The sequence below is a fragment of the Gastrolobium bilobum genome, unplaced genomic scaffold, assembly GCF_033153095.1.
Source record: "Gastrolobium bilobum isolate Gb01-03AN ecotype WA unplaced genomic scaffold, APGP_CSIRO_Gbil_v1 utg42110, whole genome shotgun sequence".
In the NCBI taxonomy this organism is placed as follows: domain Eukaryota; kingdom Viridiplantae; phylum Streptophyta; class Magnoliopsida; order Fabales; family Fabaceae; genus Gastrolobium; species Gastrolobium bilobum.
Window position 1 is genome coordinate 18,904 of NW_026899559.1, and position 14,216 is coordinate 33,119.

A 14,216-nucleotide genomic window follows, 5' to 3' on the forward strand; every position below is an offset into this window, starting at 1 on the left:
ACTCAAAGCACTATATCACAATCCTCCTTTAAAAGTCTCATCACATTGGCAATTTCCAAACATATTCGTTCTATCACCTGGAACTACTTTCATTCTTAACAATTTTCAAAATTTTATCAATAATTTGTATCTCAAAGGACCTATCTCTCACACTTAGCATGTATCACTACCGTACTCCAAAGCACTCCATCGAGTTATCAACCTTTCTTTAATCACCACAATTTAAGTTACCGATCCTTATTAGACATTTCCATTTAATTCATCACAACTAACTTCTTATGAAAGGCCACCAGGCCACCATCTTAACTGCATGTTTTTTCCTCACTAGTCCTCCTAGCAAAACATTTACTCAATTATCAGTATTAACAAATTGCTATCCTTTCTCATAGAGTACGGACCCCTCGATCACTTCACAATTTCCGTGAAATTCAAAATCCATATCACCACACTTGGTACACACATATACAGATCCCCTAGTGCTCAGAATCATACCTCAAAATACCTTCTCTTGACGCCTCACATATTATATCCTATTTGACATATTACTGTTCACTTAAATTTACCTGATATCATATCTTGCGTTCTTTACACGACATAATCCTCCCAATACAGTGGGTAAAAACATCCCCAGGTTAAACCCCTCGAGCTCTTGCTGTCCTAAGGGCCCCAGATGTAAATGACCCACCGATCAGAGAACCCTTATGATTCACGCAGTAATAGGTAACCTACCACCTGCTTTCCCTCTGCTAGGAGCATCCCCAAATGTTTCTTATTTGTGCATTTATATAAAACACCTCAACTATACTAGCAGTCCCATCAATGCGGGATACTTCCTCGTCTCATATTACTCATATAAAATAATAATCGTCTCCGGGAACATAATCCGCACAGAGATAGCTATACACTCCGGGCACATAGGCCACACAGAGATATCCATACTATCAAGTCGTACAACATGCACCCAGTGTACAGAGGAATTTATATTTATATCATATCTGTATCTAACAGCCAACGTGTACCCAGTACACACCAGATCACACATGGACCTAGTCCATTTGGTGTCTGTATCATACCTGTATATAACGGCAAAAGTGCTTTGTATATCCACATGGGGTTGTCCCCCATAATCATAGTAGTAGTAGTATTATACTCATATCACTTATACGTATAGTCCCTTAATTCTTCCTTAATCATTCTTTTCACAGACCATTTACTCTTTTATTTTGACTAGTCACCTGATATGGTTCATATCATAATCTCTATTCCATGAATTCAAATTTTTTATCAAGGTTCTGTACACCTCTCACATCTCTTAGTATTATGTATCATATTTCCACATATAATTCTCATCACACAGGGGTTTTCTAAACCCAACTGTCCTTGTACTAATAATTGTTCATCGGCCCTTACACTGATAATTATACATCAATTCTTGCACTGAATTTACACGTCAGTCCTTGCCCTGACAATTACCTCAGCTCATTAGCTAATCTTATCATTTTCATTTTTACATATTAGTTCTTTCGCTAACTACATAATTCCACACTCTATGCACCTTAGTTCATACACTAATCATACCATCTCACCTTGTTGTTGTACAACAATAACTCACAAAATCCTATCACCATTCTAATCCATTGTCTGCTACGGCTCACATAAACCTATACTCAATATTGTAGAGCAACCCATTAATTTTCCTGCTCACTTCCACCCTTGGTGGTTGTAGAATATTCATTACATTTAAAATACCTCTACTCCGTCTATCAATCCACATCAAATACTAAATGATTTCACAAGCACACTACTATTAGTAGTATATATATATACAGATCACTATATAATGACCCTAATTTTGTGATCTTAAATTTGAGGGTAATGATGAGGACCTTATGGTCATAAATAGAATGAAAATGAAATTCTTAGAATTTTGATACCCATATTGAGGGTATTATGCACAGATGAATTTTCATCTGTTAATTTTGACTGCTGACCTAATAACAGTCAGTAGAATAGCTCCAAATTAGCAAATTATACTTAGAGAGCTAATCTAATGATATAAACATCATGAATGAGGTTAGGATATAATTTGATGAAGATTGATACCCATATTGGGGTATTTTTCAAAAGTCACTTTTGCCGGATATTTTGTACTGCTGTAGAAGCAGCCGGTAGAATCCCGGAACGGGAAAAAGATGAAAAAATGGAAATAAAGACTAATATATGTCTAACAAGTCATAATTAGATAAAAAAAAATGTTAAAGTTAGAGTCTTGGGTGTTTCAGGGTAGAAATTTGATAACCGTTCAGAGAAAAATTACACTGGGTGTCATTAAATGACAGAAAGTCACTTAATGACATGGCGAAAACCCTAAAAATATAAGAAGACTCTTCCCCTTCCTTTCCCATCAGCAGCTCACTTCACTCTCTCTACCTTGGAGGTTTTCAAATTTTCTCCACCTTCTCTCTAAGATCCCACCACCTAAACTTCATTAAAATCCAAAACACTCTTCACCAAAGTTGTTCCCCTTATCATCCTCTTCAATAATATCCTATGTTTATTTTGAAAAGCCAAATTTTCATGGTTGAAACCTTCCCATACAGCAGCGATTTTGGAGCTTCTTCATGCCATGGAGATGTTACTTTGAGTTCTCTTGGAAGAACACTCCTTGGTGCTTGTGTTCTTGAGTCTAGTGTAAGTTTCTTACATTCTCTTCTTGAAAAACCCTATCTTTTTTCTTTTAAATTCATGTTCTTGGTTCTAAATCCTTGAATATTTCATGAAGGTGGGTTCTTGGTAAAAAATAAGCATTCTTGGTAAGTAAAGGTTGGATCTGGATCTAAAGGAGCCATCTTGGAGAGGTAAGGCTTGAATCCATGGAAAAGATGAATCCAAACCCATCTTCCTCCCACTTTCCATTTCGTCCATAATAATTATATGTTGATAATGATGTTGTAAATTATTAAAAATGGGGTCTTGATGGTTAAATGTGTGGTAGAGGTTTAAAACTCAAGAAAGATGAAGACTTGTAAGAAAAAGTGTCACATTTGGCTTGTGTGTGAGTTGTTTTTGATGTGGATGAACTAAGAACCCTAAAAACTCCATGCTTCGATTCTGCCCTCTTCATTAACATTAGGGTTTAGGGTTAAAATTAATAAAGGTGACACCTTTGGGGACTAAAGACATAAAGGACTTAATTAAACCATGAAAGTGTGTTAAAAAGACAAGTAAAAACCTTAATCTTATGACTATGCAATTCAGCCATATGGATACATATTAGGGTTTTATGTCTTAAAATGGTTCTAAGACTTAATTAGGACACTATTGGAGGGACCAAGTGAGGTGGATTAAGCATAATTGATTAATTAAATCTTAAACACATTTAAGGCTAAGTAACCAGTTTTTAGGAAAAATTGAGGAGAGCATATCTCCTTCCACAGAGGTCATATAGGCATGTGCCATATATCAAATTGAATCTTGATATGTTAGCTATGTGGTGTCAAAATTTGGTATCAATTGAAGATGTATTCCATTCTGTATGTTTGTTTGAGTGAGGAATGCACAGGGAGGCCATGTGCAGGGGCACTGTACATGGCTGCAACATCCACGAATTTTTTCTCCCTCTGTACTTACTCAAATTAGGCTAATAATATGTCGAATCAAAGATAAAGGTGTCTAGTTGTCTACATAAATATTTTAGAGCAATTGGTTTAGGATATTTTCCAGAATCACAAAAATGGTAAATGATGTTTAGGGCTCTGTTCGGAGTTGGCAAACAGCTTTGCTTGTCCAACTTCAAATGGTGATAACCAGAGCTAGGAAACTCCAAATGAGGCATGTGATACCTTGTTGGAAAGGTAATTGAGTCTATATTAACATAATAAAAGATGAGAATTTTATAACAAGTGAGTTACGCTCAGTGACTAGAAAACAGAAGCATGACAGTTATGGGAAAACCATAAAAGTGATATTTAAGCTAAGTGGGCTTAGGGGAACCCTTAGTAACTTATAATAATCATAAATATAGCTTGGATGAGATGAAAATAATATAAGTTACCTAAGTGAGCCTTGCATGTGATTCTAAGTTATGTAATTAATTGAAGATTTAGGTAGCTTGTAATAATGCACTAAAATACGTAATTATGTAATAATTGGTCTAGACTTGTAATGGGAATATTATTGGCATATGAGTATGAAAAGTGAAATCATTAAATGATTAAGTCGTGGATATGACTTGATTAATTAATATGTAATTAATGATGTGAAAGGTTCCTACTCTATGTGTGCCTAGAGAACCATACACTTGAGGATTTTGTTGGAGCATACATATACTATTGGAGTGTGGGCTTGTGCTAAGCTCCCTGAGGTAAGCTCCTAGTTCTAGTTGACTCTTCTCTCTTGTGGCCCCACCATGATGGTGGGCATGATGGTTATATTGTATGAAAGTATATGGTATGATTTAATGTGCATTCATTCACATTCATATAGTTGTTATATAATCTTGATGTTATGATGATGCACTGATGATATATGTTATGAGGATCCTGGCCAATGATCATGGTATGTAGGCTGCCTATGACTTGACTCTGGGAGCTATTTCATACTGAGGTTGTGTTGACTATCTATGGCTTGACCCTGGAAGTCACACATGTGTAACCGTCTATGGCTTTGATCCTGGGGTTACACAAGCATGATATGATGATGTTATGTTTTTGCTGTATGTTTGTATTATATGCTTTATATCTGACTTGTCATGCATGAAGTGGGCTTAGGGGATTAGAGGATCCTCTATGAACCTTGAGCTTACTGAGATGTTGTTATCTCACCCCGTTTGGGGACATCATTTCAGTTACACAGAGTAGTGGTGATGCTTCTAGAGGCAAGGCCCCCGCATTGGAGTAGATGATGATGCAGTTGATGATTTTATATTATGTTTAGATTTGATGTTAGCATGTAGACTTGTTAACATGCTAAATTATTTTATGGAGATTATTGTATGTGTTTATTTAGGCTCATGATTGTATCCTTAGAGCTATGGATTAATTACTGATGTTTTTATAATTTGAATTAATATAGACTTGATGTATGCATTCAGTTAATTTGGGCATGGAGCCTTCTTGTTTGTATTGACCCATTGAAGGGATTGCAGTCCGTGTGGGACTTGCAAGCTGTCTGTTTAAATTATTATATTTATCAGGTTAACTGTATGTGTGGGACCTGGTTCCCAATTATCCAAAATACAGTTGTTATGCTGTCCGTGAGACTCCGTTGGGAATGACACTTGATGTCATATCTTGATGGTCAATGGCCACTAATACTGGCTCATGGGATTAATTACTAGATGTATGTTTAGATTTACGCTTTCGCAGTATCTAACGTGAACGTTTTTAGAAATATTTTTATAAAATGTTTTGGAAAAAGTTTACTCGTATTTTTATAAGATGTTTTATTCCTTTTCAAATAAAGTCCTGAACATGATTCATCATATCGAATGATTTTACAATCATATCTTCAATGTATACTTCTACATTTTTGCCCAACTGATCTTCAAAGACCTTATTCATCATCCTCTGATAGGTTGCCCCTGAGTTTTTGAGTCCAAATGACATCACATTGTAGCAATAGTTGGCCTTTTCGGCAATAAAGGCCATTTTTTCTTGATCCGCCGGGTACATTGGGTTCTGGTTGTATTCCGAATAGGCATCCATAAAGGACAACAGACAAAATCCAGACGAGTTATCTACCAGCTGGTCTATGTTAGGCATAAGATAAGGATCCTTTGGGCAAACCTTGTTTAAGTCTGTGTAATCAGTACAGATTCTCCATTTCCCATTTGATTTTTTCACCATCACCACATTGGCAAGCCATGTCGTGTACTGTATCTCCTGAATAAACCCGGCATCCAAAAGTTCTTTGACGTGTTCTTGTAGAACTTGCTTTCTTTCCGGTCCCAGCTTTCTTTTCTTCTGGAAAATTGGTGTGGACCCCGGATAAGCTGCCAGCTTGTGACAGCAAAAGGCGGGGTCGATGCCTGGGATCTCTGACGACTTCCATGCAAAGACATCAGTGTTGCTTTTAAGAAAGTCGGCCAATACTTGCTTAATTTGAAGGTCTATGGTCTTACCAATCCGGGTAAATTGGCCGGGATCTTTCCTGAGTGCCAGGTTTTCTAGCTCTCCGTCAGGTTCTGGCCTCGGTACTGCTTCTTCTCTCATGTCGAGTTCAACCACGTTGACGGGTTTGCTGGAGTGGTGCTGGATTATGTTCTTTCTTTGCTTGTCCCCTGCATGAATTCGGGGTGGACCTGTATGCCCATCCTCATTATCTTTGACGGTGTCGAAATAACATCCTCTAGACTCTTTTTGATCTCCACAAATAGTGATTATTTCACCTTTATTGCTTAGCATCTTTATCTTTTGGTGCTTCGTGGAAACCAGCATGTCCCACTGGTGTATAGTTGGCCTTCCGAGAATTATATTATATTTTGAACGCGTCTTTGGTTCCCAGGGTCAACCTGAGATCTACATAGCCTTTAGGAGGTGTATGCTCTCCATTAAAGGCTATCAAAGTAGTTTTGCAAGGTTTGAGACCCTCCTCATCAAGGTTCATTTTTTTGAAGGCGTCCCACAATATGATGTCAGCACTACTCCCTGCAACAACAAAAATCTTTTTAACTCGGCAGTTTACCAGGGTACCAGCCATGACAAGCCTGTCAACATGCCCGGGCAACACGCCATGTATGTCCTCCTTTGTTAAATACAACAGAGGGGGATCTGGCTTGCTTGAATCCTCCTTGAATCTAGGACGGTCCCGAATTGACAGGACCTTCTTCAAGTACTTCCTTCTTGCACTTATAGTGTCTCCACCTCCTCCAAGGGCTCCATTGATTACATTGCAGTCAAATTTTGCTTCTGGGAACTCGTCAAAATTGGGATCATCTTTGCGATCTCGGTCATCTTTTTTCTTCTTTTCAGGAACCGGGCTTTTACTTCTCTTTCTATTTCCCGACTTCCTTTTGTTGCTTTTGGACCCTTGGGTTTTGATCACGTGTTGACGCAATCGTCCATCTCTTACAAACTTCTCCACAGCATCTCGGAGATCCCAGCATTGATCAATCGTATGTCCTGGCCCATCATGAAAGGCATAATATTTGGACTTATCTAAGCCTCCTCTGTCAAAAACAGGTCGGGGTCTGTCCACCTTCTTCATCTTCGTCAGCGCCACTTCCCTCCAGATTTGCGAACACGCCGCATTCAAAGGTGTGTATTTGTCATACCTTCCAACCCGATCCCTCATGTCCGGGATTCGTGGGCGTTGATCTTTCTTCTTATTGTCAATTTGTTCTTTTCCCTTTGGGGCTGGGCTTCTCCTTCTCGGGCTTACCCTTTTGCCCTTATCAGACTGCGCATTTGCAATCTCCATTTGCTCTAGTTCGAGATATTTCTTCGAACGAGTTCTGAATTCCTCCAATGTCCTCACTGGGTCCTTATAGACCGACTTGGCTAGCCTGGATGCACCATCCAATCCTACCACTATGAGGTGTACATGGACATTCTCTTGCAACCCTGGGACCTGCAATGCAGCGTCCTTGAACCGGTTAAGGTATTTCTGGAGGGTTTCTCCGGGTTGCTGTCGTATCTTTTCGAGAGCGAACTCGGACTTGGGATGCTTTTTGCTAGTTGCAAAATTCAAGAGGAACTTCTATCCGAATTCCTCAAAGGATCCGATGGAATTAGCAGCAAGGGTTGAAAACCATTCCTGCGCTGTCCCAGTTAGGGTTATGGCAAATATCTGGGATATGAGATGTTCATCAATTTCTCGGATATACATATCTGCGTCGAAAGCATCTATATGCACATGTGGATCATGGCTCCCATCGTACTTTGGCAGACGTGCTGAGTCAAAATCCTTCGGGAAGACAACGTTTAGTATTTCACCAGTAAAGGGGCTGTTGTTGTACTGCCCCCTGCTGTACCTCCTTCTATACCCGTCGGGTTCTACCCGCCTTCGGATATTTTGAGCATCATGTCCAGGATGAATTCTAACCCGATCTTGCTGACCGTCAGCTTGCGCCTGATGGTTTTGAGCATTTTGGTCATTAGCAGCCTAGTTTCCCTAGTTCTGGTTCACAACATTCACGGGGTTGGGTCTTTCGTGATTTTCTGCATGAGGAACACGGTTTGGCTGAATCAAGTTCCGAGCTCCTTCTCGGCCATTGGCAGCTTGGCCTTCCACATCGATTGCTCCTGGTCCATTCAGCTGCGTTAAACGATGTTCCAGATCTCGCATCCCCCTATTATTTTCCTCCCGTATATCCCTGAAATCATGCTGCTGTTGCAAGTTATTACGGGTCTCCAGTTCTGCAATTCGTTCCATGATTGCAGCGAATGCATTATTGGCCAACCGAGTATCCGGATCAGCCGATTGGGCAATACGCGCAGCAAGATCTCCTGGATGCTGGGCAGGGTTGTTTCTTATCGGAGCCACGTTCGCCTCCACCCCCTATCTCGACGCGCTGGAGTGGATGCGGTGTCTGAGATGTCGTCCTCGACCTTCCGATCTGGTTCTGAGACTAGTTTACCTCCTCCAGGACTAGATCCAACGGTTGATTCTGGTTTGGGGGTGGCTGCTGACTACTGCTCCTCGTCTGGATTGCCTGCTCCTCGTCTGGATTGCCATCCCTTATCAGATTGGTGGGAACTTCAAATTCAGATATGAACTTCCCCGCAGACGGCGCCAATGTTCTGTCCTTGAGACAGAGATGTCTAGCCCAATAGGCTAGTATGTCGATATTGGATCTAGTGCCCTCTTCAAGGTATCTATGAATGAGATATCCTTGAGTCAAGCAGATCACTGTGCACAGAATACTATAACGGCGTTAGCCAATGGGGTGTGTGTGTGTGCACAGTTACAGCATAACAGTAAGAGAGAGAGCGTACCTACTTTTAGGGTTTACCTTTGTATTTATAGAGGTTACCTGTGGTAGTGTGGATGAGCCTTTGGTTCCTCTGATGAGGGTCCTTATAGCTATGCTGTCGCATTAGGATTAGTATCCTTATTGAATATCTATCATTTATTAGTATCAATCCATATCTTGAATTGTCCCTTGTTGGGCTTACTACTTAATGGGCCCATTATACGGGTCCATAACAATCCCAATAATTTTTCTTCAAGTGTGAAACTCAACATTGATATACTCCTCCTCAATCGAGTATCCCAACTCAAAATATTTAATCCACCTCTTAACCAAATATTTGGTTAGCCCGAGCCCAACTCGGCTCCAATATCATTGTCAAGTGGGCTCCTCCTAGACCCGTCTCACAAGAGTATCTAACTTTGGCTCGGGATATTACGCCTAGGTACCTGGTAATAATTTCATCTGTATCAAGGGATAATAATTAGTAAGAATCATCGGGTACTTTTTTTTTTTTTTTCTTTTTTTATCCATGGCATGAATTTTTCTTATCTTTGGCACTCTTAATCTGAATTTACAATGATCATAAAAAAATAAAAAAAGTATTAGATATTTTTCCATATTTAAAAGATTAGTTGGCCCAAATTATACTATTTTTAGACTATTAAATATATTAATATAAAATTATTAAAGTAAACATTTAATTGCATTATATGATGTGAGAACTTGTGATCATTGAATTCGAATATTACGGTCCCCTTTTTTATATTAAAATTTTAAAAAAAAGTTAACATTTAAACGAGCAAAAAAAAGAACATATGTATTATCTACTCTTCAAACTCAAATAATATTATAAAAATATATTAATATACAATCATTACCGTGGTTAATGGTTATCAGTTTGGTTGAATTGATTGTTTGATCTTATCACTTTGGGGATGCATGTTACATACAAGCACATATTAAGCATTAAAAGAAATTTCATTTTATATAAATGTACTTAGATATTTTTCCTTTAAGAATCATATTATGAAAGTCAAAGGTAATTACATTTTGTGTAGGATTGGTGGACCAGTGAGTGGAAAATTTATGTGTTATCTTCGATAATTTATTATTGAAAAAAATGTTTGTAATTTTAAATGACAGAAAGTTATGTCATTTTAAGAGAGATACAGACAGAGAAAATTTGAATTTTAAATTAAAAAAAAACCTCCACTTTCTTTCTCTCATGATTTTCATTTTTTATGTATCTATCTCTCTCTTAACATGATATAACTTATGTCATTTAAAATGACAAACACTAAACCCTTTATTATAATGTCAAAAGAAGATATCCAAATTCATTATACAATGCACCCATTTAAAGCAACGTCATTAGAAAATGTAGCGAATCAATAAAGCTTTCTAAATTAGCTTCCAAGGAAGAAAGAAAAGTACAATGCACCCTTGACCATCATCTTTCGTATGTGTACACTGAACCATTTAGATTTTTTTTTTTTTTTGGTAGTATATTCCTTCGTGAAGAACTATATAAAATCGGAAATCATTTTCTGCATATGCTGCAGAAAGCTTTCTGGAGTTATTTTTACATCGATTTTCGTGCCATTTTTTTTTCTTTGAAAAAAAAAACAGTTTTACGAGTCCCATTTTTTTAGCTTATTTTCTGCCGAAGTAATGCCCAAAATGCGGAAATCATTGTCAGCAAATGCGGCAGAAAGCCTTCCTCAAATACTCTCATATAAAATCGGTAAGTCACGTAAGAAAGATTGGGAGAGTGACCGTTTTGACACACCTTACAAAAGAATTTATCAGACTGCCACGTCAAAAGAATTATGCTTGAATCTTGACACGTGTCATTTTTGCTGACTGTGCAGCCTGACATGGCATATTTCGCTACACTGTGTAGCGAATTATATGCAAACATATTTCGCTACACAGTATAGCGAAATATGACGCGTATCATTTTGACAAAATTTACGGTTGACGTGGGAGTCCAGTAAATTTATTTGCCAGGCGTGTGGCGAAATGGTCATTGTTTTCAGCTTCTCACCTATGCCAAAATAAAACACAGAATATTGTTAACCGGAAAGAAAAAGAAAAAGAAAATGGGGAAGAGAGATGACTATGAAAGGATGTGCTCACTGATGAGTTCATTTTGGAGCACAAAACGCAGTTCAATGTCATCACTTCAAAAGAAACTGTTAGATGAAGAAAGCCTAGTTCAGTTAGAACCAGAGACACGCCCAAAGAAGCCAGGATGGAAGGCAGTGCCGTACCTTTTAGGTTCTGTCTCTGAATATTGTTCAATTGTTTTATTTTAATTTTTGAAGTTGACATTTGGCTGATCTATAAAGTTTGGGTTTGATTATCTTAACTGTGCAGGAAATGACACAGTTGAGAGGTTGGCAAAATTTGGAATACAAACAAATTTCATGGTGTACTTGATGAGAGAGTACAACATGGATCAGGTGCTTGCTGCAAACATTTTGAACACTTGGTCTGGTATCTCCAATGTTTTGCCAGTCATCGGTGCTTTTGTTGCGGATGCCTATTTGGGAAAATTTTTAACAATTGCCATAGCATCTTTTGCTAATCTTACGGTGCGTTTTTATTTCATTTAGGGGCACTATTTTTATTTTTTTAATAACTTGAGTAAACTGTTAATTATTATTGCTACTGTAATAATAACTTGGTTTATACACGAGTTCGTTTCTTACATTGATGGGATCAAAGTCTTGCTGAAGAGAATCATGAGGAATATATAATAACAAAGTTTTTTTTTTTCCTCTCTGTTCTTTTTTTATGGTTGAATTTCGTTCAGACTTGGAGAACCACTGCTAAACATTTACTCGTTAGGATTATAACTTTTACTCATGAAACTGATTAGGGTATGTTGATAGTAACGCTAACATCCTGGGTGCCACAATTTCATCCTTCGCCATGCTCACTTCAGCAGCAGCAGATTGGTGTGTGTAAGGGCCGCACTGATTTCCAACTTGGTGTCTTGCTTCTGGGTTTTTTCTGGTTAGCCCTAGGCACTGGTGGAATCAGTCCATGCAGCATTCCTTTCGCCATTGACCAATTTGATTTGACCACAGTTGAAGGAAGGCAAGGAAGCAGAAGCTTCTACAATCTGTACTACGTTATACAGATTCTGCTCATGTTGATCAACGTGACTGTGGTGGTTAAAATCCAGGACTCTTATAGTTGGACTCTTGGTTTTGGTTTGCCCACTATGTTTATGTTCATTGCAATTATCCTTTTCTTTGCTGGCACTAAAATTTATGCTTATGTTAAGCCTGAGGGAAGCATATTTTCAAGGATAGCTCAAGTGCTAGTTGCAGCTAAACACAAGCGTCACCTTCATCTTCCTGCTGCAGAGGACACAGGAGGAGCTTTCTATGACCCCCCACTTGAGAAAGGTGCAGAATCAAAGCTGCCTCTTACAAAGGAGTTTAGGTGAGTAATATCTCTTTTGTGAAAAAAGAAGAAGGAAAAAGAAAATATATTGTTAACCTACATGCACTTAGTCATGTTTTATGCTTGATTTTTGGTTCCATAGGTTCTTAAATAAAGCGGCTCTTATTATGGAGAACGAATTGAATGATGATGGGTTAAACAGTGATCCTTGGAGACTTTGTAGCATCCAACAAGTTGAAGAGTTCAAATGCTTGCTCAAAATTATGCCAATATGGGTAACAGGTATAATAGTGTACATTCCCATAGGACAATTCTCAATATTTCCAATATCACAAGCCTTGAAAATGGATAGGCACCTGGGACACAACTTTGAGATACCTGCTGGCTCGATCATTATAGTAACAATGCTGACCCTGGTTCTAGTCATCTCATTCTATGATCGAGTCCTTTCTCCTGCACTAGCGAAAATCACCAAGCAAGAAGGAGGGCTCACAACCCTTCAAAGGATTGGACTTGGACATGCTTTTGGAATTCTAACAACGGTGGTTGCAGGGTTGGTGGAGCATAAAAGAAGGGCTTCGGCCATTTCGCTAGAAGGGTTAGATGGGGTTGCACCCATGTCCGTAATGTGGCTAGTTCCTCAATTCATAATTTTAGCCTTTACTGAGGCGTTCTCCATTGTTGGACATACAGAGTTTTTCAACAGGGAGTCCCCTGATAACATGAGAAGTATATGCAATTCTTTGCTGTCCCTTCAAACTGCAGCTGCTAGTTACCTAAGCAACTTTATAGTAAACATCATCCACAGCTTTAGTGGAAAGCAAGGCCAACCTGACTGGCTAGATAGTGATATCAATAAGGGAAGATTGGAGTACTTCTATTACATCATAGCAGGATTGGGAGTGCTAAATTTTAGCTGTTTCATATTCTGTGCTCGTCGCTATAGTTACAAGAGCATTGCGAAAGCAGAGCACATAAGCATGCATTAATGTGTCAACAAAAGTATTTACTTTTCGTAAGCAACCAGGTTATAAATAAAGATGAAAATAAAAAGAATTACAGATATTAGATACAATGTGACAATTATGTTTCTGGATTTTGAGTGGACTTCTTTTTCTACCAAAGATAGTAGTAATATGCATAACAATTTTTTATTTTTTTGGAAAGCATATGCATAACAAATTTTTAATCTTAGCATATAATTATCGGGTCATGCGTTCAACCAGTAATTCACTGGTTGAACCAATGACCCAGTACTTCGATCAAGTCAACGATCGTGCTAATTTTAATAACATTGCTTTTAATATACTCGTTTACTACGCCCTTATGATTAAATTGCATGTTTATTTATTTTATTTTATTTTGAAAGTATAGGGTCAAGAATTTACAAGCACACTAGTCAGCATAGAATTTGTACTATTACAGTTTCATAAAAACCAATATCATATGTGGTATCATGAACAAACAACACAACTTCCAGTCTTAAACAAACAAGAAGGATCACGACTTTGGTCTGTTTGGAAAGAAATAAATCTCAAATATAAGATGGACATTCTTTCTTATATATCTGGATGTTTCCTAATATACCAGTAGAATCCGGATCTCTATCACAAGGCTACATTATACAAAGATCATGAAATCATGAAGCCTCAGCTATTATACATTTATCCAGGCACTGTCTCATAACTTACCCAGTAAATGATGTAATTTATTCGGGTAAATCCATTTACTAGGTAAATAGTTTACTTTATCGGTGCAAATTCCATTTACTTATCTAAAGGCAGAGAGCCTTACGCCAGTAAATGTCGAAATACAACAAAACTGAATATTCTGCTACCCGTCCCCTTAACATACATACTTCCATATAGTAATGCGGCTCAGCCAC

General features: G+C 38.1%; 1 protein-coding gene and 1 pseudogene across 1 annotated transcript; one reads left to right on the top strand and one right to left on the bottom strand.

Annotated features, from left to right (window-relative positions):
- Positions 1–6,474: 6,474 nt before the first annotated feature.
- Positions 6,475–8,373, bottom strand: LOC133291461 (uncharacterized). Its single transcript, XM_061489719.1, has 3 exons — positions 8,137–8,373; positions 7,751–8,070; positions 6,475–7,672 (listed from the first exon to the last, which is right to left on the bottom strand). The coding sequence occupies exons 1-3, from the start codon at positions 8,371–8,373 to the stop codon at positions 6,475–6,477; spliced, it is 1,755 nt and encodes a 584-aa protein (XP_061345703.1).
- A 2,715-nt stretch (positions 8,374–11,088) lies between these two features.
- On the top strand, positions 11,089–13,320 carry LOC133291463 (protein NRT1/ PTR FAMILY 2.13-like; annotated as a pseudogene).
- The last annotated feature ends 896 nt before the right edge of the window (positions 13,321–14,216 follow it).

Excerpts from the sequence above, each read along its gene's own strand:
- LOC133291461 (XM_061489719.1), bottom strand. The coding sequence starts at position 8,373 with ATGGAACGAATTGCAGAACTGGAGACCCGTAATAACTTGCAACAGCAG. Across the intron at positions 8,071-8,136 it reads ATCACGAAAGACCCAACCCC|GCGCAAGCTGACGGTCAGCA; the intron begins GTGAATGTTGTG and ends CAAAACCATCAG. Across the intron at positions 7,673-7,750 it reads ACTGGGACAGCGCAGGAATG|CAAAAAGCATCCCAAGTCCG; the intron begins GTTTTCAACCCT and ends TTTTGCAACTAG.